Source organism: Crocodylus siamensis, chromosome 15 (assembly GCF_052110815.1).
Source record: "Crocodylus siamensis isolate JL-2025a chromosome 15, ASM5211081v1, whole genome shotgun sequence".
In the NCBI taxonomy this organism is placed as follows: domain Eukaryota; kingdom Metazoa; phylum Chordata; order Crocodylia; family Crocodylidae; genus Crocodylus; species Crocodylus siamensis.
This window is the reverse complement of record NC_143409.1, coordinates 11,827,723-11,850,285: the sequence shown is the minus strand read 5'-3', so window position 1 is coordinate 11,850,285 and position 22,563 is coordinate 11,827,723. Positions and strand designations below refer to the sequence as shown.

General features: G+C 43.9%; 1 protein-coding gene across 1 annotated transcript in view; it reads left to right on the top strand.

The window, feature by feature from the left end:
- SLCO3A1 (solute carrier organic anion transporter family member 3A1) overlaps nt 1-21,008 on the top strand; it is a 207,803-nt gene extending 186,795 nt beyond the window's left edge. Inside the window, exons 8-10 of the mRNA XM_090028581.1 lie at nt 649-824; nt 6,447-6,511; nt 12,350-21,008. Of these exons, the coding sequence (XP_089884707.1) occupies nt 649-824; nt 6,447-6,511; nt 12,350-12,729 (621 nt within the window). The 3' untranslated portion in view covers nt 12,730-21,008. The remainder of the gene's footprint in view (nt 1-648; nt 825-6,446; nt 6,512-12,349) is intronic.
- The last annotated feature ends 1,555 nt before the right edge of the window (nt 21,009-22,563 follow it).

Genomic DNA, 22,563 nt, shown 5'->3' with positions numbered 1-22,563 from the left:
TCAGCTCTGCACAAATCCTTCTCAACTGGATGGCATCTATTAGTCCCATAATACATTTGAAGGCCATTATCACCGGTGTCTCTGCCACCACCCCTTTGATACCTAGCTCATCGCAAGAAGGTACACGCATCGTGGCCTCTCCTTTCCCAGCGTACCAGGCACCCAAATGAGACAGCCAAGCAGCAGCAGCAGCAAGCAGAGCTTCAGATTTACCTCTTTTTATTACAGTGATTTAATTATAACTGTCAGGAAGACAGAGGTGTAGATTGGAAAGTAATTATAACCTTAATCTGGTGACACTTTTGTCATGACGCAGGGCCACAGATCCTTTTCTTTCTTCTCTTCACAAGGGTTTAACTTGATGGCAATTTTCTTGCCGCAGCGTTTGTTTGCAAGACTTGAAAGGAGAGGAAGAAAAGAATAAGGCAGGGAAGGAGCTACCTCGCTGCTAGAATGAATCAGAACCCGTGCTCTTTTGAAAACTGCAGGCCTTTCCCAACTGGCTCAACAAGCGACTTTATTAGCAGTTAGTTAATTTACTGCTGGAGTAAATGGAAATGCCAGTTGGCAGCATCCCCCGTGTAAAAAGCCAGGTCTTGTAGGGTGGGATCTGTTCTCACTAAACCCTGTGCCATGTGCTTTTTGCAGAATCTCACTGGCTGCGCATGCCTCAGCTTGGTCCCAGCCGAGAACGCTACAGTCATGCCCGGAAAATGCCCCAGTCCTGGTTGCCAAGAAGCCTTCCTGACATTCCTCTGCGTGATGTGTGTTTGCAGCATGATTGGAGCCATGGCACAGACACCGTCAGTTATCATACTGATCAGGTAAGGCTCAGGAGCTGGTGAGTCACTCCACGTACAGCTCATTGCTGTTTTCAGCAGGCTGTAGAAGATTACGTGAGCGCAGAAAAGCTCCTGTTGGGTGTCTCATTCAAGGTCTGGATGTTACTACCTTCCACCAAGGTGGAATCCTGGTTTCCCCAGGCCTCTGATCTCGTTCAAACCAATGGGAGACACAGATGATCAGTGGATCTCAGAGATTTGAGTACGCCAGTACCCACCTCTTCGTTTGTTAGCTACGCTAATGGTGACCAGAGTTCCTCTGGCCTTCAATAGGAGTGTCACAAACAGGGGTGTAGGTTGTAGCCGTGTTGGTCTAAGGACATTGGCAGACAAGGGTCTTTGAGTAAACCTGATACCTTTTATTAGACCAACTCAGATAGTTGGAAAAATTCTTCCTAGCAAGCTTTCGGGTATAAATAGCTGTCTTCAGGCTAAGGAAGCATCTGCAGTTGGTGTGTGCTCTTCCACTGCCCCCAACCTCCCTCCACTGTTGTGAAGCTTGAAAACTAACTAAGATTTGCCCCTCACATTGCATCTTACCTCCAGTAGCTCTGTCCATCTCAGTCCAGGCCCTGCAGCTCTAGCAGAGGAAGTTTTGCCAGTTTATGAGGTATAATCCTGTGGTTTGTACAAAATTATCGGTCCTCTCTTCCACGCAGAGCTACCTATCAATTGCTCTGCAAATCAGCTTTACCAGAGGCAAGCAGTAAGGTAAATGAAACAACAAAAAGATTTATCCCTCAAGCAAGATCAATCACATAAACATGCAACTGGAAGTTGTACAAATTGAATACAAGGAAATAACCCCCACAACATCGGAGAAGAATCTCACCCTCCTCCTTTTACTAAAATGCAGTACCTCTTTCTTGGCCCAGGTAACTGTATAGCTCTCTCCTGATGGAGTATTTCCCTGGAAATAGCTTCTCAACTTGACATAGTGGTTATCCCAGGTCTGCCAGCTGGGGGACTAAACCACTCAAAGATCTTTAGCAAAGAAGCTTCTCCCAAGGCATCCCTTAAGGACCGTCACCTTATTCACTCGTGTATATTCTGTTCAATTCTTGAGGAGCATGTCTGTGTTATGCAGATGAGCTGCTCTCCAGAAGACATGCATCTGCCTGTCAGGCCAGGTGGCATTGCTGATTTACAATTATATCTAAGACATGTCAGAATATTTACACCTTCCCAGCCAGATAGCCCCCAATCCAATTTCCTTAGCTAACAGTCATTCACAAAAGGTGTCATCCCTCTCTTATCCTTTTCAAAGGTGAGAAATATCAGTATTTGCTTGCTATTCCCTTCAGATGTCCAGCTTCTGCAAATGGTTCCCCCTTGCTAAAGGCTTCCCCCCTTTGAAATGTAAACCATGGTTGCCTGGGATTGACAGTTCTGCCCAAATATGTATCACTGCCTCTCTGGCTGATGGATATGCTTAGCCATCCCAAATGCAAATTCTCAGAGATTAACTTCCCTTCTGCCAGCCAGGGCTTTCTCTGAATTGTGAATAGCCATTGACTGGCCCAGGCATCCCTGACATTTAAGTAGTATTCACTCTGTTGACTATTACTAATCACATTATAAAAATTCAAAAAATGCATTCACCTCCAGTACCACAGTTCATATAAATGCGAAAATAATAAAACTAAACATAGCTTAACTTCGGCTATAAATCGAGACCAAGCAGTACATTAGTACTATGCTGATAAACTGTGAACTCTGCAAATCAGCACTGCCTCTGGAGTCAATTTGTGTTACAAGACGGAGGCTCAGATCATCAAAACCCATGCCGCTTAATAAGCGCTTAGCTCCCCAGTAGACACCAAAAAGAAGCAATCAGGACTCTTAGTAGAAATGATATCTTTTATTAGAACAATATTTTTTGCAAAAAATAATTCTTTAATTGCAAAAGAGCTCAACTTTCTGTGAAGATTGGGAGCTGCTGAATGATGGGGTCTTCTGAAAATCTGGCCACTTCATGAGATATCTAAAGGGGGGCAGATCCTTCTTGGATGCCTGGTCTCCAGTGCATGAATTCAGGTGTGCAGGTCAATTCCTTTGTTTCTTCAGGTCTCTGTTACGTTCAGCAGTGGCACGTTCAGCCCTGGTAGGATTCCCCCAAGTTCAGTGTATAATACTGACTTGGCGAATGGACCTGAGGCAACCTGAGTATGTACAGGTAGGAAAAATGGTGCTGGAAGGGGTGAGGTAGAGAAGGCTTGGGCTTCTGACACAGCCACGCAGAAAAGGAACGGGGATGAGAAAAGTTCTGTTTTGGTCCTTTTCACAGGGGCTAAAGATTTTAATGCTAAAATCAGTAAGGTGGCAGAATGGAAGCCACGCAATAGCTGAAAGGTGTAGCTTCATGAAGATGTTTTAGGAACATGTGAAAACAAAAGAGACCCAAGGATGGACTAAATGAGCTAGTCTCGGTCAACATGTACATCAGCAGAAGTTAAAATGTTAGGGACAATGAGAGGTGTTTAGGTCCCTGCTGGATTTGGCCCAATATGTCAACAGCAACAAAAGCAATTTTTTAGTTACGTTTAGTGCATTGTATGGAACATCTGTGACTGCAAACATATATTCACATGCAGAACAAATGCACTCTCATACACATACGCATTGAAACCTCCCTTTTATTTGGAGTTATGGGGTCTGTCCAGGTCATCACTCACAGCCTATAATACCTGAGGCAAAATAAGCAGATCCAGTCTGCAGCCTAGAAAATTCCAATAAAATTCAATCAATAAGATCTGTTAGAAACAGTCTTGAGTGGGTCTCAGACAGATCAGCCATATGAGGCCATGTTTTCCTGCAGGGTCTAAACTGAGATATTCTACCTCCTAGTTCATTTCTCTCTTTGCATCTATGGTAGCTAAAAGGAAATCAAGTTTCCAGTGATAAATATTGTGGCAAATGTAATTTGAGGCTTGAAGGGTTCTTTGTTCAGGGAAATTACCAGCACTTGTAGGACTCTGAATGAAGTCATCTTAAGGTGCATCTTCAAGCGAGACAGACCAGTGGCCAGGCAAGAAAGAGAACACAAGAGAAAAAAAAGATGTTAAAAAACTTCAATTTCACAGGCCTTTCAGATAGACAATTCACACACAGAAAGTCATAACTATATTCCTGCCAGAACTGCCAATTTTGATAACAAATGTTCAGACAATCTGCAGCTTTCCACGTCTCGCCTGATGTTCTGGGTATGCTGCAGTTTCTAAGTAACAAGGTCCAGAAACCAATCTCACCATACATATATGTGTGAGATGCTTCTGGCTTTGAGATTTGAACTCTCTACCTATTTGGGCAAGTTAAAACAAAGCCGTGTCTTTCTGAGAGTTGATTAGTTTTGCAGCTGAGGAAAAGAGGTATTTTCCTTTGGCCTAGAAAGAGGCAGACTCAGACAGCCACACTTGGACACCTGACTTTGTACATGCACTGAAGTCTGGTTTGAATGGCCACGGTGCAATCTAAGGGATTAACGTTTTAGACACAGCCTGGAGCCACTTACATTGCTTTTGAGTGATAACGAAGGAGATTGTGGGAGACAAGGCTACAAAGGAGGGAGAAGATCATGTCACTCAAAGACATTTTAATAAGGCTTTGAACACTATAAATAAAGGAAATCTCAGTTGTTTGTCCAAGGCCCTCTGGCATTATTGTTATTATTTATCAGTTCTCCAAAGAGGTGTCAGTGTCACCCAGACAGAAATTAAGACCAGTTTGTGCCCTTAAGGGTTAATGCACTGAAAGCCTAATTGGCTACTTATTTATTTCTGTTGCAAAATTCACATTGACTTCAGTGGGAGCTGCTGCAGGCTTTAAGTACTGTATATAAGAGCAGTCAGAGGAAAGGGGTGAGTATCAGAGCTAGGGGGTAGCATTTTCCTGGGTTTCACAGGGCGAAAAAAATCATTCTTGAAAAAAGAAATCAATGGAAAAAATGAAGCTTCAGGCTTTTTTACTGAAAAATATATTAAAAGTATTTTTAGAAAGTCATTTGGCTAGATTTCATAGACATTAGGCCTGGAAGAGACCGTATAAGACCTCGTAAGATCAGATGTTCCAAATGAAAAATTTTCACCAGCTCTTTGGGAAAAAAAAGTAAGGAAACTGAGTACCGTGAAGTTTGTTGGTCCCCCGCTTCCCATCTTTCCCCCCTCTCAAGCCTTTAACTATTGGAGTCCATTTCTAAGGAGATGGGATAGATTCTCCATCATTTCAAGTCTTGAAATCAAGGCTCTATGTCCCTTAAAAACCAGTGCTGTTGTTCAGCCAAAATGTTATAGTCTTGATGCAGAAATTATGGAGTTGATAGTATACAGCCTGTGATATTCAGGAGGATCAGACCCGATGATCAAAAGATCCTCTCTTATCTTTGACAGCTGTCAGAAGTAGCAATGGATTCAATGCTGTCTAATTCCCTCCCATCATACATATACATAGAGGTCCCACTGTGAGCACAGGTGCCTTGAGTAATATATTTATAAACTTTGGAAAATGTTAATAGAAGAGTGTGGGTGTAGGGCATATTTTTCAGGGTATGGTCACATAAACCAATAACCACTAGGAAAACTAGAGTGTGAAATGTAGTGTTAGCTATTCCAGACCCATTTCTAGTGTGTACATTCTTACCCTAGGGAAAATGCAAAATGTCTTGCCACATACAATGGCCGAGGGGCAAGAGCATATACAGGACCAGTTACTGCAAAGTAGCTGACAATCATAAATTCATAGCCTTATTGACCTCATGCAGTTTTGCTCACGTGTCCATACCCTTAAGTTTCTCTTTCTGGTGGGGCCTTTTATCTGACATCCCTGCCCTGCTTTCCTAAGCCTTTTATGTGCCAAAAAACATAAACACCATATAAGAGAGTATGTGCTTATAACCAGATTAATCCCGTGTGACATTCAATTAGTTTAGTAGGCCTACGCCATTGAATGGCTTCAGGCTGCAACGTCATGCGAATTAAACAAATGAGGAGTGAATTAGTGAAGTTACACTACCCATCAGATAGAGCAGGTTTCATTCCAAGTAAAGGATGTGATTAACCTGGGCCATTTCCTTCCGAATTTAAAACCAGTCCCAAAAGTAATCTCGCCTTCACACACCGTATCCCACGTAGGCAGGTCAGTGTATCAACCCTTGCTGGCCTGGTTGATTTAATAATCTGCCTTGGTCTCTGGTCTTTTGTCCTCCCTGCTCTTTCATTCGCGTTCCCCTGTGAAGTTATAATGCAATGCTTGTTGTTGGCTTCTAACCTGCCAATTCACTGTGTCCAGAGCCTCCGAAGCAATGCTGTGATTCTGCAGATGATGATTTGCTGGGATGGGATTTGCATTTCCCCCTTTTCAATGACAAGATTAGCAGCTGTTATTAACAGTGCAGCTAAATTCCTGAACCTATCACACAGCTGCAGTTGCAATTACTTTTCAGGCTGTAGGCAGTCAGAGCAAAAAGGAAAAAAAAAAAAACCACTATAATGATTTTCTGAAGAGGTGACAGTGGCATCCTGATTGACAGCAAAGCATAGCTCTGGGGTGTGTTAATTAAAGCAGTGTGATAAGAATCACTTTCATTACCTACCTTTCTCCTCCATACAGAACCGTGAGCCCTGAACTGAAATCCTATGCTTTGGGGGTGCTCTTCCTGCTTCTCCGTCTACTAGGTAGGTGCAATCATTTCTTTTCCCTTCCCCTCTGTACTTAAAAGTGAACTGAATGTTTATTTGCCCATCAAGGGGTAAGTATTTACCAGCTCCCTCCATGCAACCCTTTTGGAGGCTGAAACCCTGTCAGAGCCTGTCACTTGGTGGAACTGGAAACCCGAGACCTTTCTCAGACATGTTCCTTTGATACAGAAGGTCCTCCAAGGGGAATGGCACCTGCCTTCCCTGCCACTTTGATTGTGCTAATGGAGGAAATCACAGCATTGAGTGAGAAACAATCCCTCACCCCCCACAACCAGTTCCTTCTCCGTAGTTGTTATTAACATGTCAGCCGCTTGTGAAATTACTCCTTTATTGTACTGCCGAACCACGGGGGATAAATGCTTTCATGATAATTTGAGGAGAGGAGCTTTGTAGCACATTGTGCAGCAGCCCTGTCTATGGACTCTGAGGGAGGAAAACAGAAGGGGGCTAAAAACCCCAGCTGAACCTCTATGCTGTCTCCTGGCTTAATCTCCCATTAAAATACATTTGGCCAGACTGGACCAGTGCATGTTTCCTCGTGGCTGAATTAAAGGGAAAATGTTATGCCTTTGCCTGCAGATTTTCCCTCCCACACATATTGAAAGGGATGACTGTTGGGGAGAGGTCATAAAGGCAAGGCTTGAATTTCTCAAAGCCTTGCCTTGGACCGCGTTAGATGACTTTGTCCAATCCATCACATGTGGACCTGTCTCACTCATATGTTTTGCACTTATTCTGCGTGTGAAATTGCTGCTCAGCTCAGTCAGCCAGACTGCGCCCCAGACCTGAAGGCCCAAAGGAGAACCCGCTGAGTAAGTTGCAATCCAGCTGGTCTGTACGTGAAAACCTGGGTAGAGGCATCAGAACCAGACCCAGTGGCTTCATCTACATGAGACGCTGGCTGCTCAGTAGCTCATTTTTACTGCGCAGTAGCATCACGTGGCATGAAGCATGATGAGTGACAAGCTACTGCAGTCAGTGTCACCAAAAAGCCATGCAGGGATGCTAGTACTACACAGTAATGCCGGTTACTGCGCAGTCAGCGTCTCGTGCAGACACAGCCAGTTTGAGTTGCACAAAGGGTACGTGCAATGGAGTTTAACATGTGTGCATCCTAACCAGTGTGGCTGTGGGAGGAAGAAGATTGTACTCCATGTGATGTCAGGTGGAAACCCCTCAGTTCTCACATGGCATCCTGGGATTTGGCCACTTGTTTCTTCCCTGTTAGCTAATGATTTGCTTGCTTGGTCCATTGGCCTTCTCCAGGGCTGCCTGTTTTCTTTCATAGGGAGGGGTGAAGTATCCCACAGTCTGATATGCCACCTTGGATAAGAAAAGGAATCACATTTTCCTCCCCAGCTAGTGAGACTTCTGACCACGGGAACCCAGCCTAACTTCTGTTGAAGTCCCTGGGAATCTTTCATTACTGGTGAAAGGCCTGAAAAATGCTGGCTTATCAAAAGCACAACACCTTCCTCCATGATCAGGGAAGCAGAGGACATGCCACAAGCTCTAGACATCTCATCTAAATGCCTGGGGAGTTAATAGGAGTCTCCCAGTTGACCCGCACGGGCTTTGCTCAGTCCCTTTAAGCGCAGTATTTCCTTTTGCTGATTCATGTCGTGCCCTCGGCTCTCACAAGTTGAATTCAGAATTCTAACTCAGGGCGTAGCAGGTAAGCCAGGGAAGAAGACACTTTTTGATTGTACTTTCCTTACATCAAGGTGTTTGCAGTTTTTGCTACCAACTTGTATTATTTAAGATACACAATGGGTTTTGGGCTGCTTCCATATACTATTCCATCAGGGCTAGGATCTGCCACCCATACTCACCTTGAACAACGGCTTACTCTACCAGCATTCCCATGGGCACAGCAGCAGTGATTTTACAGTGAAACATCAGTACGCCACTCTATCCCAGCAGATTTCCTATGGAGTAAGATGATACATTCTGGAGGATATCAACACTTGTAGACACTGTGCATGGATAATGAAGAGAAAGGTACTGCTCAGATCTCACTGTGAATAAGGGTATCCAAATCTTGCCCTGAACAATTTTAGGTTTGAGACTAGCTTGACTGATTTATTTTAAAAGCTTTTCAGTTCACCTTTAAGCTTAAACTTAAGAAGAGAGTGATAATAGCTGCTTCTTGAACCAAAGAGAGTATTAAATATCTGAGGAATGAGATCCGGAGGTGCAGTCTGAGTTAATAGATTTCAGAGGCAGCTTCTTTAAACAGCCCTGCAGTTTCTGCACTAAAATGTGTGTGTGTGTATACACACACACACAGAGCAGCACTCTGCAACGCTTTTGCAATAAGAAGTAAAGCATGATTGAATCTCTTTAATAGTCACTGTAATAATATGAAACACAGCTGAATTCTCCTGGTATCCTCTTGGATGTATTATCTTATTCCATAGGAATTCTTCTGAGAGAGAGCAGCATATTAATGTTGCGGTATAAAAGTGTTACTGCAGTCTCTTAGAAGAGCATCTGAAGCCATGCCATTGGAGCCCCAAGGGTATTGAAAAGCAGCAGCTACTGTGTAAGAGGCTCTGATATGGAGATTTTTTTCCTAATAACATCTCTTACCTTCATGTATGGGTATAGTTGAAAGGACCTGAGCTAGGAGCTTGGATGTAAGCAGTCCCCTATAGTTGGGGAGGTTGGGAAACCAGCTCAGGCCCATCTTAGCAAATATGCCCAATACCTCTATCCTGATTGTCTGAGCAAATGGCAACATTGACTGTGCCTGTCTGGAATGGCAAACAGGTGGAGGCATGCCCACAAGATCCTGAACAAGTTTTCATACTTTCCTTGCAGTTTGTCCCAGTGAAGTATCCAGTTCACAGTGGTGTTTCTGCACTTCTTATTTTAAATCCAGCTCATGTGTTTTGCTCAGTGTGATATACCAAAGGCTTGTCCTTGGATATGGACATTGGGGCCCACAGAGGCAACTGCTGTAGACCTCCTTGCAGTGTCAAGTCTATGCTATGTTCTAGATGTCTAACTCTTTTACTCATGGGAATAGGCCTAAAGAAGTAACCGATGCCAGCTTGTTGCTAGGGCTGAAAATCGTTCACTGCTATCTTCCTTAGAGATCTCTGTGTAGTCACAGCTCTCCCCCTTACCCATCTGGGACCCATTAAACACATCCCTCTCCCCTCTTGTGAGAACCCCAGAAAATGTACTGCTTCAGTGGGAAAGCATTATTTGGACTGTCAGTGATAACACTTGGGAGAGCACAGATATTGCTCCAGTGGTGCCTGGCCAAGCTCCCCTTGAAGTCCAGGAGAGTTGTCCATTGAGTGCTAAGTCCACTGAGCTCTGTGGGTGTTGGACTGGTGCCTTTGTGCACCCCAAGGGGAATACTGCAATCTGTACAATCGAGGATAAAGCAGCTCACCTCATCCCCAAACCTGCTTGATTTTCAAAGAACCTAGAATGCCAAGGAAAGCCGATGGAGATTGAATACTCCACACCCCTGTGAGTCAGCTGCCATTTGTCTCTGAACCATAGCCTTGCCCTTTTAACCCTAATAAGCTTATGAAAGAAGGTGGGACTCAACTCTCAGGTTCAGATCCTGACCAAGATTACCCCCAAGCTCCCCGTGTGTGCAGATCACAGCTTCTCATTCAGACCATATCTGGGTTTTACCACTAGCAGAGTGCTGGGAGTGCCGCAGTGAGAGCCCCGCTGGATTTTCAAGCCCCAAGTTGACTTTGCAGTTGTCTGCAATTCCTTTCTTAAAAAAAAAAAAAAGAAGAAGAAGAAGAATGGAAAATCAGTTTTTACCTTGTAAACAAGCCCAACTTAATCTGGAAACAAACAAAAAGCAGGGAGCTAGATGCAGTTGTGCTTCAGAGCATATCCACACTTCATGTTTGATGTATAAAACTAGTACATTTAATGAAGGAAATCTCTTCCCTCCGCATCATCTGTTTTTATTTGCTATGTTCCTGGTATTAATGACTGGTAAGATACTGAAAGCTGACATAGCCATGCCCATCTCCGGCTTGTATTAGCCTTTGAAAAAGATCAGACAAATTCTGCAGAGTTCTAGTCATTACCAAAGCAAAATAAAGAGGTTTCACTTCCCAGAGGCAAAGGACAAGGCAAGCAAATTATTTGTCCTCCTGGAATATCTTGTCATACAGCAAAGCAGTGACATTCATGACAAACTAAAGAAAGGCATCTCAATTTAAGCCAAGAACTCCATGGTAAATAATGAAACTTGATCTCTAATTCATTGTCACCCTGCCCTAGATACTGCAGCCCATGTCTCTCTCCCTGCATATCTAGTCAGCACAGTATCTAGAAACTGGGTCTTCTTGGGCAAAGCCCCAGTTAAGAGGTGATTTCAGCCAACCTTAAATTTGCCCTGCAGTGGTATTAAGGCACTTCGGTCATTTATAGACATGCCTGGGCACTTTAATTAGAGCGGCTCCAAGAGCTGCTGTAATTAAAGTTCCCAGGGTGTCACATATATCAGCATGTGGGGTGGGGGCACGTTAACTAAAGGGGTGAGGGTGGGGGCATTTTAACTAAAGCTTGTTGAATGAGCTTTAGTTAAAGTGCCCCGTTGCCATTTTTCAGCATGGGGACGCTGATACACGTGACACTGGAGTCTGCTGGAGCACAGTAATTACCATGCTCCAGCAGACTTGATTAATCGAGTCTGCTCGGACACGCTGTAATTACCTTGCTGCACATGTATAGGCTCCCAAACCCTGCCCTAACCCCTAGCAGTGGTGCTTTTTGATCAGTATTAGATATGTGTTGCTTTCCACCCTCTGGGATATCTTGGTTCCTTTCTGTACGCAGCATCCTTCCTGGGCCTACTCCCTCTCCTGCACAAGTAGGTAGCCATTTGATTTCCCTCCCAGCCCTAACAGAAAGCTATGCTGATTCTTCAGTGTTTACTGTTTAGGTGTGCAAGGACCAATTTATACCCCCAGTGGTGGGGTTAGATGTCCTGTCAAGGTGCCTCTCATTTGTAAAGAGTTGGTGGATCTTTTCAGGATTAAAGATCTCTTGCTGATGATGTAAGTTTGGAGTCCAGGTATAAAGGAAGAAACTGAAGACCTTATTGCTTCTGTTGGTTGTATGAGAGCTAATGCTTTGCTTCTGTTTAAGATCATGGCAGTGGTGTAAGCTACAGTCAGGAATTGTCAGTTGATGGTTACCTGCAGCGAAGGAGAAAGTCCTCTTGGTTACCTGCAGTAAAGGAGAAAGATAGGGTACTTTATGGGATAATGATAATGATGGAGTCACTTTCCTTCAAGTCCATAGCACTTATAAGGAGGATAGTCTCTTCCTTATATCCAGGATCAGGACACCCCCCCCCACACACACACACACGAATCAGGAGAGAATTCAAATCTGGATCTGAGCATTGCATTGCAAGGAGCTCTGACAAACCTCTCACTGTGAATGCTGTGAAATGTGGAGAAGTCTGTATCTAGACTCAGAGCTCTGCTTTAGGCCTGTAACTCTTCTTCCTCTTCGATAAACTGTGTCATTGACCTTCCCAGGAAAACAGCAGATTCGAAGTATAATACAAAACACTTAACATGAATTGGGACATTTGTGATATAGATAGGCAACCTTTCCCTAATGATTGAGTCCAGAAGGTCATGTGCGGTGATGGGTCCAGGTAAGGTTAGTTTGTTTAGGAATTTAGGAACTAGTCCGAACCAAAGGTCTGTCTTTGTCCATGAGCCTTAATAAAGGATACCAGTTTCCATTACTACCTCCAAGACATCTTTATTATGAGCGGCATGACACCATTAAATGTCTCTTTTATCTTAACAGGTTTTATCCCACCTCCCTTGATCTTTGGGGCTGGAATTGACTCAACATGTCTGTTCTGGAGCACGTTTTGTGGCGAGCAAGGAGCTTGTGCACTGTATGACAACGTTGTCTATAGATACCTGTATGTTAGCATTGCGATAGCGCTGAAATCTTTCGCGTTCATCTTATATACAACCACCTGGCAGTGCTTGAGGAAAAACTATAAGCGGTACATCAAGAACCACGAAGGTGGGCTTAGCACTAGTGAGTTCTTTGCCTCTACTCTCACCCTAGACAATCTGGGGCGGGACTCTGTGCCCCCTAACCAGTCACATAGGACAAAATTTATCTATAATCTTGAAGATCACGAATGGTGTGAAAATATGGAGTCTGTTTTATAGTGACTAAGGATGGATGAACTCTATATTAATATAAGGGTCCTTTTTATTAAAAAAAGAGAGGAAAAATTAAAATAAAAAAAAACCCACAGGAAACTTTTTGTCCTTTTCTCAAAATCAGACCTAGGTGAGATTCAGAGTATCAAAATCTTTGAATGGGATCATCTTTGAAATCCTGCAGGAATGATGGAGAAAACATAAACCCAAGATGGCTGGGTACCAGCCCCTTCAATGATGGTATGATCTTCCAGGATGGAAACAGCTGCAAGGGCATCAGTAGCTGCAAATCCAGTGTTTCATTGGAGAGCTCAGTGGATGGACCTTCTTGGGCACAAGACAAGAAGAAGCAAGCAAGCAATGGCAATTCCAAGATAAGCATTTGTGGCACTGTGTGCTGTTCAGGATATATGCAGCCCTGTCACCTTTGCAATATGGACTAAAGGCTTAGCCAGTCTGGGTGCTGTTCAAACCCAGCGCACTCTCTCAGCAATGTCAAAGAGGGAACAGTGCTGGAGTTAATCAACTATTTACACTCTGTCACCAGCCATGATTCCATATTAAATACCTTGAACACTGCTGGAAACACTACCCCCAGGTTGCACCTCGTGGGCAAAGGTCTCAGTGCCCTTTCAGCAGTGACCAACTCATGGGTCTCAGATTTTGGTCCTCTGTGAATGGCTGGGCTCAGATCTATGAAACCCAATGTAAAGGGCAAGTCATTTGCTTACACTTGCCAAAAGCTCTGTCGTTTTTAGAAGGGGATGCATTCCAGATATTTTGTCTGTGTAATCCTCTGATGAGAGTTTTTTTTAAATATTTTCAAATCTATGTTAACCCTTAAATCATTGACAGTTTTCTATAAGGGGAATTTATGATACCGATTGCATTATCTTCCTGTTTCTTTTTCAGTACACCAAAAATATAAATTTATTCAAGGTTTTCAGTTACCCCACTGCATTTCATGTCTTCATTCTGGTGCACTGTAATACCACTGAGGGCTTACAGTGTATTATAAATGAGAAAGAGAGTGAAAGCACTGTGTCTGTATAAAAATAACTACTAGTCGGATACTTCTAGGACAACATGAAGATTTACATAATAATTTTTTCATAATACATGTGACTCAGTGAATATACATATGGAGAGACCCTTTGTTTATGCGCTCTCCAGTTTTTAAAGGTCTGTATATATGATTTGCAATTTAGAACTTGAAGGGGTGGGAGTGTTCTTTAATGTTAAAGAGAGCGAGCGTGTACATGTGTGTGCATGAGGGGGGAGGAGGGGGGAGAGAACATGTCAGTCCCAACCTGCAACTCTTATTTACAATTTTTATTTGCATGAGAGGTCCCTTTGATTTCAATGGAGCAGCTTGTGTGAGTAAAGGTTGCAGAATCTGGCCTCCTCTGGGCCAGATTTTGCCCTTAGATTTGCATACAGGGTTCCTGTGAAAGGGTGATATTTTAAAATGTGATCAGATGTGGCCAACATTGAGTAGTCTTTAAAATCCCAACTAGATGTTATGTGAGTTGCTGGCACAGACCTGGAAGAAGAATTGGCTTTTATGTATTTTTATATGTCTGTCTGTCTGTCTATCTAGATAGATAGATAGATATACAGAGAGAGAGAGAGAGAGAATCTATATGTATTTTAATTAGGCTCTTGTGCAATGCCCACTGACCTCAAAGGCAGTTTTGCCACTGACTGCAGTGGGCATTGGATCAAGCTGTTTATGGCACGGCCTTTTTTTGTTTGGGACATTCCTACCGTTAAGCAATACATTGTGGCAACATTTAATATATTTCCCCCAAGTACAAACTGAAATGAGCCACCTTTCTAATGTCAGAAGCATTTTAAGGGTTAGCATTGTTCATGAAACCAGTTTTGGTCTGGTGTTTGGGTTTTTTGTTTGTTTTTTTGTTGTTGTTTTTTCTTTTTGTCTGTCTTTTTGAGGCTGTTGTAAGCCTGAAAACAAAGAAGTTACCTGGCACGTCCAACTCAACACTGGCTATAGCTTTCCTGCAGTTCAAAGAGTGGCTGATTTTTCCTGAGTCTTGTCCATTGCTGGCAATGGACACATCAAACACTGCGCAATGAAACAGTAAGGTTAAACTGCCAGTTGTGCTCAGTACCTTTTCAGCAGACCTTGCTCTAATCTAGGCAGTTAAGAGCTGGGAGTAAAAGACTTCTTCCAGTTGACTAACTTTACATGTGCATTTGTAATTTATGCACAGCATTAAATGATGTTCAGCAACAATAAGGGCAAAGACAAAAAAAAGAAAAACACCCAGTCCATCAGAGAAACTCCGCTGTGCCAAATACTTGACAAATATTGTAACTGTAGCTGTTTGATTCTTGGCTTGGAGCCATGTACAGAATCACTTGATAAAGGGAGGAGTTAACAAAATGGAGCATTAAACAGCTATGCAGTGCCATTGTTATCTGTTGGGTGGTAAATGATGCTTTTTAAACCACAATATTTAGATCAGTTTAGTATATCCTGTCTGGTAAAATAGAAATACTGCATCCATAAGACAATGAATTAAACAAAGGGGTCGGCTGCATAACTGCCTCATAAAATATGTATAATTGTCAAGTATAAGCCTTTGAAATAATTCTGTACAGTTTTCCTCTTTTTGAAAATTCATTGCCTATAGATTGCTGTCTTTTCAAATGTTAGCTCATAATTTTATACTCGATACACACGCACAGACACAAATGTCACGGAGAATAATGTTTCTCGACGCCTAATTGCTTGAAATTCTATAAACCCTTTTTCAGTTTGCGTTTTTTTTGTTTTCCTCTGAAAGTGTGGGAGGAATGAAAATAATATACTCACATGACACGCAACAAACTGAAAAGAGTTCTAGAGCCGTGGTTTGTCAGTGATCTGATGTAAAATCAAAACGCTCCCTCTTCCCAGAGTTGCAGAAAACAGCATTCCAAAGCATGAAGTGGCACTTCATTTGCTTTTATTTTATTTTGATGTCATTTTAATTTATTCTGGGTTTTTTTCATTTATGCAGCCTGCCTGGGTGGATTTTATTTTGAGGCTGCTTCTAAAAATCTGGCATGTTTGGTTTTTTCTGTTTCTTCTTTTTTTGTGACAAGGCTGTGGTTTGAAAAGCAGGGGCATTAGGAAGCCTCCATTCCCACCGTTCTCAAGGGTGCCAGCGCGCCCCGGGGAAGGCATAGGAAAAGAGCGGGGGGCACGCAAAATTTGCAGGCTAGTAACTCAGAGCAGTGTCGTTGCAGATCTCAGTGTCCCCGACCCTGTTTGCTTGTTGCTTAACTTTAATTCTGGAGTAGCAGTCCCGAAACATTTTCTTTCAGAACCTCACTCGCAGGGCTAGCGTTTCATTAAACCCCATAGACCAGTAACAGGTTGTGTGCCCACAGTTAACAAAGGTTTGGGATTTAACAACAGCCCCAGCTGCTCCTTGTGAACATCCCCATTCCCACTCTTAACCCACAATATGCGCATCTACAAGTGCAATTAATTCAAAGCAACTAACTCTGGAGTGTATCATGCTGGAATTTATTGCTCCCAGGTGCTGCGTTTGAATGTGAGCCTGGGAATGCAACGCATTGAGCCGGGCTGGAGTCGTCCCAGCTGGGAAGGGGTCCGGGGAGTCTGGCTGCTCCAACCCGGCTCAACGTGCTGCAGAGGGGCTGGCTGGGCCATGAGGGTACTCCAGTGCAGGGCTAGCTGGCAGGCAGCCCCCACGCTGAAACACCCTCGTGCCCAAGCCAACTCTATCAGCATCTCCAGGTGTGTTGCTGCACAGTAAATAACAGCACTTGTATTTACAAGTACTACCCTACAGCGGTGTTTATTAGTTTACTACACTCTACTAGGCCCACACGTGTAGATGCAGACACTTTACAGCACAGCTAATTAGTCAGCTCATGTAGATGCACCCAGAAAGAGAGAGCTAAACTGAGGTCGTTTACCCCTGATTGAAACAGGGCCAAGTTGCCATAGTTTTGCTTTCACTTACCGGGGAGAAATTGTGAGCATATCGGGACAGTTACCACAGAGCAGCTGAGCTGCGCTAACTCCTTAAGCCTAGTTGCAGGCTTAGAGGAATTGGGAAGTCCATGGAGCACACATCCCCACTCATGTGGGCCAAGATCCCACCTGGGGTTATGACCCCTCGTTTGCAGACAGCTGTTGTAAAGCAGAGGGGATCCTCGCAATACCCCTTCCCTCCAATGGACTGCTGCCTTGCTTTTATAGACATTTCACTTCTAATTCCAAAAATGGCTTAACCTTACTAGGGAAGAAAGGGCAAGGATGGATGGGGAAAGATATCCCACATGGCAGGAGAAAAGCAGACGCAAGCCCCAAGCCGGGTCAGACTTCCTCCCAATTCAGGGCTTTGACTGAAACTTATCTCAGCAAAAATGTGATTCAGGATCTTCCCCAACTGCTGGGCGGTGACAGTTTTTGGAGCCGCATGCTGACAGTCTTCCAAGCGGGGTCCTCACCTCCCAGGGTGCTTTGCAGCAGTCCAGAGGACTTCTGAGAAATGCTTTGTCCAGTTTAGGACCTGAGTCCTGATTTTGCCCCGCTCGTGGCTCTAACTCAGAGGAAGCCCCAGTGAGACCTGCAAGCCCAGTGGAGTTAACCATAGCGGTGCTGGCAGTGAGGCAAACAGCCACAGGCCCAGGTGCCCACTTCCCACGGCAGATGGTGCAAGCCCTGGTAGACAAAGCAGCCACAGGGCAAGCAGGGCCATGTCAGCACAGCCCTCGCTTGCCACCCCTACCACTGAAGCCATGTCCATCAGGGCACTAGGGGCCCAGGTTTTGTAGCAGCATCTGCCCACTGCTAGCCATACCTCCAAATTATGTGTCCCATCGGCAGCCTGGCAGGCCACGTGGAGTGGATCTAGCCCATGGGTTATACATTTGACACCCCTGCTTTAAAGCAGGGATGGCCAGCCTGCATGCCACAAGTGGCTTGGACAGCCTCTGTGTGGCACGTGGTAGAGAGAGCAGTCAGGCAGCACAGCAGCAGGTAGGGTAGGTAGCAGAAAAGAGAGCAGCAGATCAAGCAGGGGGCACAAGGCAGGGAGCAGAAAGCAGAGCAGCTGATCAGACAGCAGAAAGGGATTAGAGTAGCACCAGGGGAGGGTATGGGGTTAGTTTGTGGCATGCCTGCCAAAAAAGTTGGCCCCTGCTGCTTTAAGCCATGCGATGCTTCTTCAGATTGTCTCTATACTTAAAGAAATCACACCTCCCAAGTTTCTGCCCCAGGTACTTGTGCATCTCAGCAGAGCAAAGAATATTCTGGGGAAAGCAACATATTTCCATTTAAATTTCTTCCAAGTGTAGCATCTTGCTCATATGGTGGCAGTGATAGGAATTTTAAAGTCACTGAATTATCTAGCCAGCCCCTCCCCACTTCATTCCTGTTCAAAGAAAAGGGCTGCTCACTGTTGTCTGGGAAGCCACAGTCTCCCAAGTCATCACACCTTGGCTCCCAGTGCTGCCATTATTTTTCTGACTTGAGTAGGAACCTGACAGCCAGGAGAATTCACAATATGCTTTAAAAAAATGAAACCAAATGGAGGGTTTGAGGAGTACACATGGAAATCAAGTTGTTGTAGAGTCTCTAAGTAGCTTGGGCCTGTAAAAGAAACTTCCTTAAATAAATTGAGAAAATTCCCTATACACCCACCCCCCACCTCTAGAATTCATTTCATTCTCAATTATTTTCATTGGCCAAAGGAACATCGAAGCACAGGCATTTCACCCCCACCTCTGCTTTCTTCCCAGGGTAAGTAGGGTCCAGGAAAAGACAGCAAGCTCAATTTAGCAATCAGCAGTGTCGTTCCAGGACAGACCCAGGAGCAGCCCCGGGGCTACTAACACAGCGAGCTGCGAAATTCTAGCAGGAGACAGCTTCTGTTGCTGCTGCCACTGCTGCTGTTAGAAAATATTTCTCACAGCTGGGTCTGTTGGGCTTCTTATTTCCTTTTGCGACAGATAGGCTAGGTGTGCAGTTTGCTTTCTCAAGTGGAAAGGGAATTAGTGGCGTTTAAGGCTCTTGTGCAAATACCTCTTAGGATTGATGTAAAATCCCTTTTGTTCTCCTATTTTAGAGAGGTCTCCAGACAAATTCCCGTTCTGACTTTAAAACCAGCTATGCTTTTATAACCATCCGTAATTTTCTGACAGCTATCTCTGTAGACAAAAGGCTTCCAACATGTGCACCCCCCTTCTTCCTATCGCTCAGTCATGTGTGCAAAGTTCACACCTTTTTTTATCATAGGGCCCTTTAAAAGCCCTTCTCAAGAATCCCAAATGCCTTTGACTTGAATGAGGGAGAAGTAGCAGGGATCTGTGAATTTATTCCATTATTCCACGCTTGTCTCATGACCCACTCTTCCATCGGCCCCAGGCTCCAGTTCTGGTTTCCTTGGGACCAGACAGCATCAGGCCCCTACCATATCCCCTTGCTAAGACAAAGCCAAAATGCAGTTCCTAAAGTGTGCACGTGTTAGGAAGAGGAGAAAAGTGACTGTTCTTTGTGTATAGCTTGGGCTAAGTGTATGGTGAGTCAGGCGGACTCAAGAAGAGAGAAAATAACCATAGGTGAAAGGACAATATAGATTCTCAAAGGACTTCCAGGGAAAGAAGAATCAGCTGTCATTGATATTCAGCTGGGTATGGGCACCTATCTCAGCCCCTTTTCCAAACCTCAGCCTCTTGGCATCTCCAGCTGCCCACCTGACTCTGCTCTCCTACCCCAATTTTCCACAAATATTTTTTGTAATGTCCTGTTTGGGTCCCTTTATCTTATTGTGGGCAATGCCTTCTCACCCACCCCTCCCTCTAATAACATCCAAAACATCAGTTAAGTATAACAAGCCAGTAATATTTAAAGACATCAGCACTGCCAGGGAAAAGTCCTCGGAGACGGGAACATCTCATTTAGTTTAGTTCCATCAGCTATGCTGAAAACATGATGCCTTTTTTTTTCCTGCTCTTACTAAATTTGTTACTCCCTGTAAGCGGCAAATGACATATTTTTTTTCTCTCCTTCTGCGGAGGTTTCCAGCAAATATAAATCTTAATTCAATTGCTTCACTAGAAAATATTCCCAAGACGGGCTTTCGACATTGGGAGTAGTCTTTCTTTGAATACTGTTATTTCATAAAATCCTTAGCTCAGGTCTTGTTTCCTGAGTTTAAAAGAGCAGGAGGAGGCTGTGTGGATGATGTGAATGACAGGCTAAATACCAACATCTTTTGCTTACAATGAGTAAAAAGACGCACGGCTTTCTTTGCCTTTGACCCCATTACCAGTTCTAAGCTGTAGGCACTGTACTCATGGGGCGGACAGAGTGGATGTCAGATCAGGGACCTTTCTGCATGGACCTTATCCTGAGATTAGGATATTCGTGTGTAGGTAGGGTAAATACGGTTTTGCTTCTTGAAATGGGTTCCAAACTCATTTGCTTGCTGGAATGGATTGATTTCAAGAATCCAGTGTATTTCATAGCCTTTAGAGGGCTGTGCTAGCTCTCTTTTGCTTTTCCACTTTTTAATTACAAAGGAAAAGGGAACATTATGAAGAAAAAATGCTGGTTGTCAAGTGGGCTAGAGCAGAGCACAGTTGGAATGTGAAGACTCCCTATGGGAAGAAAAATATGAACTTTATCCCAACAAAGGCTAGTGCTGGGCTGTTGTGCACAAGGTAGGCATCACTGACAGATGGCAATTAGCAATAAGAACCAGGCCAGAAAGAGCTGGGCAAATGATTTATGACCATCATTGGGCGAGTTTGCCCTTTTCTTCTCTTTGTGAATTGTCTACCAGGAGTTTAAGGTTTCCCCAGTTTATTTGCCAAGTCATTTCTGCATGTAACCTTTAGCCTGGTGATTGATTTTGAGCAAGTCCCTGAAAACAGTCAACATCCAGCCTGGGTTGGTTAGTTTGGATTGCACACATGGGATATTTCTGATGACTCTAATTTTACAACAATCAAGTTAGAAGCACAGATCATGAATAGTAGGTCATGTCCTCACCTGGGGAAAATCACTGTGGCCCCACGGAGCTATGTCTGTTTATGCAAACTGATTAGCTCTCACTAAAATTGCCTCTCCAGGAACAGTCTGGTAGTTGCTTAAAATGCTTCATTCCTGCAAACGTTCCTGCCAGCAGGTACCTCACCCATTAGAAAAAACCAAAGAGAAAATACAGAAGGGGCATGAGTACTTAGAAAGCAAATTAGTATGGGAAGCTAAGCATTGGTGGAGATTGTTTGCATTGGTTTGTACATTGTTTGCATTGGCTCTCATATCAGAACTACAGCATCTGTTGAATCATGGAAGTCAGAGTTATACAAGACCTAATATAGCGCATCTTCCTAACCATATTGGCAACAAAGGGCACCTTTTCTCAGCGCATCCATTTTTACCTGTCAAAAGGATTACCCTGCCCCAAGTATTGCCTCGCCTACCTACTGGGGCATTTACCTTTAGGGCAGCCCACATGAGTGTTATATTTCTTTGTGCCTCACTAGTCTGAACTCCAGTGAAGATCTAAGCCTTTGACTCATTCCTGTCATACCTGATTGCTCTAAGACACCTTGTGGGCTTCTTGATGTTTCCACCTGCTGCATAGCCATATTGCATCTTAGTCCCAAGCATGTCCTATCAACCATACCCAGCAAGTATCTAGCCTAGATCAGAGCTCAGCGGGAAAGTACTGTGGCCCTGGGACAAGGTAGCATTTAAAAGAAAAACAATCTCTTCTTTCTCTTTGGTGCGATGTCCAAACACTTGGGGAGGGTGGGGGAGAGCTGTGACCTTTCTAAACCCATAGTGCCTACCACTGAAAATGGAACGCTGTATTGTATTATATTATACGTGATTACCGTGTAAATAAAGTACAAGAAGTGTGGTGTTTGTTAGGTTTTTGATACAAGTTTAATGCAATCCACAACATTTCTTCCACTGCTATATAGGCTGGAAATACCTTCCAGACCTGGGAATATGTATGGTTGTGTGTGCTAGAAATGCATAAAAGGCGTTCGGTGAGAAAATACTGCATTTGGGTTTGATTTTTTAAAAACTGTTCCGCTGTATATGTGAACTACAAACACTACCTGAATTTCTACCAGGCAGGAGGGATATAACCAATTTGATACAAAGGAGAGCAGCTCTTGAAAGTTGGTTGAGGGTAGAGCAAATAGTACTTCCCAGGCAGCCCCATTCACATAATGGGAGAAAATGATGTTATAATGTGTCTGATTTCTCTTTGATTCTCTTCTTTCTGCTGGGGTTGAAGGGGAGATATGTCACACCTGTGTGCCCTCATTATTCTCAGTCCCTGAAATCCTCTAGGAATAGCTCCAGCTGACTCAGAGCTTTATGGTTTGAGCAGACAGGAAACACACTTTCTTGGTCCAGATTCAGCCAGCCGGTACCTCTGAAACTCTGGAATTTCTTTCAGATTTGTATGCAGGAACTCTACCCTGTACCTAGTCCCCTCCTCTTTTACTCCATGGCCTGCTGAGGGGAACCCAAGTGCTAGCATGTTGAGATGCAGAAGCTATGCCTCACGAATAAGCATGTTTGCCCATCTTTGCACCCTCCAAATCCTGAGATATCTCACTTGAAAACATCTTGCCATTCGTTGCAAGTTCAGGACTTCTCTGGCAAATGTTTGGTGCCACTGTTCAAAGGAATCACCCCATCCTTGGGTAAGGGTACGAAGTCTTCATGCAGATTTCCCCATCAAAGCCCATGAGACACTTCCATGTAGGTCATCCTATTAAGCATCTCATCTAGATTCCCTGTGTCCCTCACATTTGCCCATAGCTATG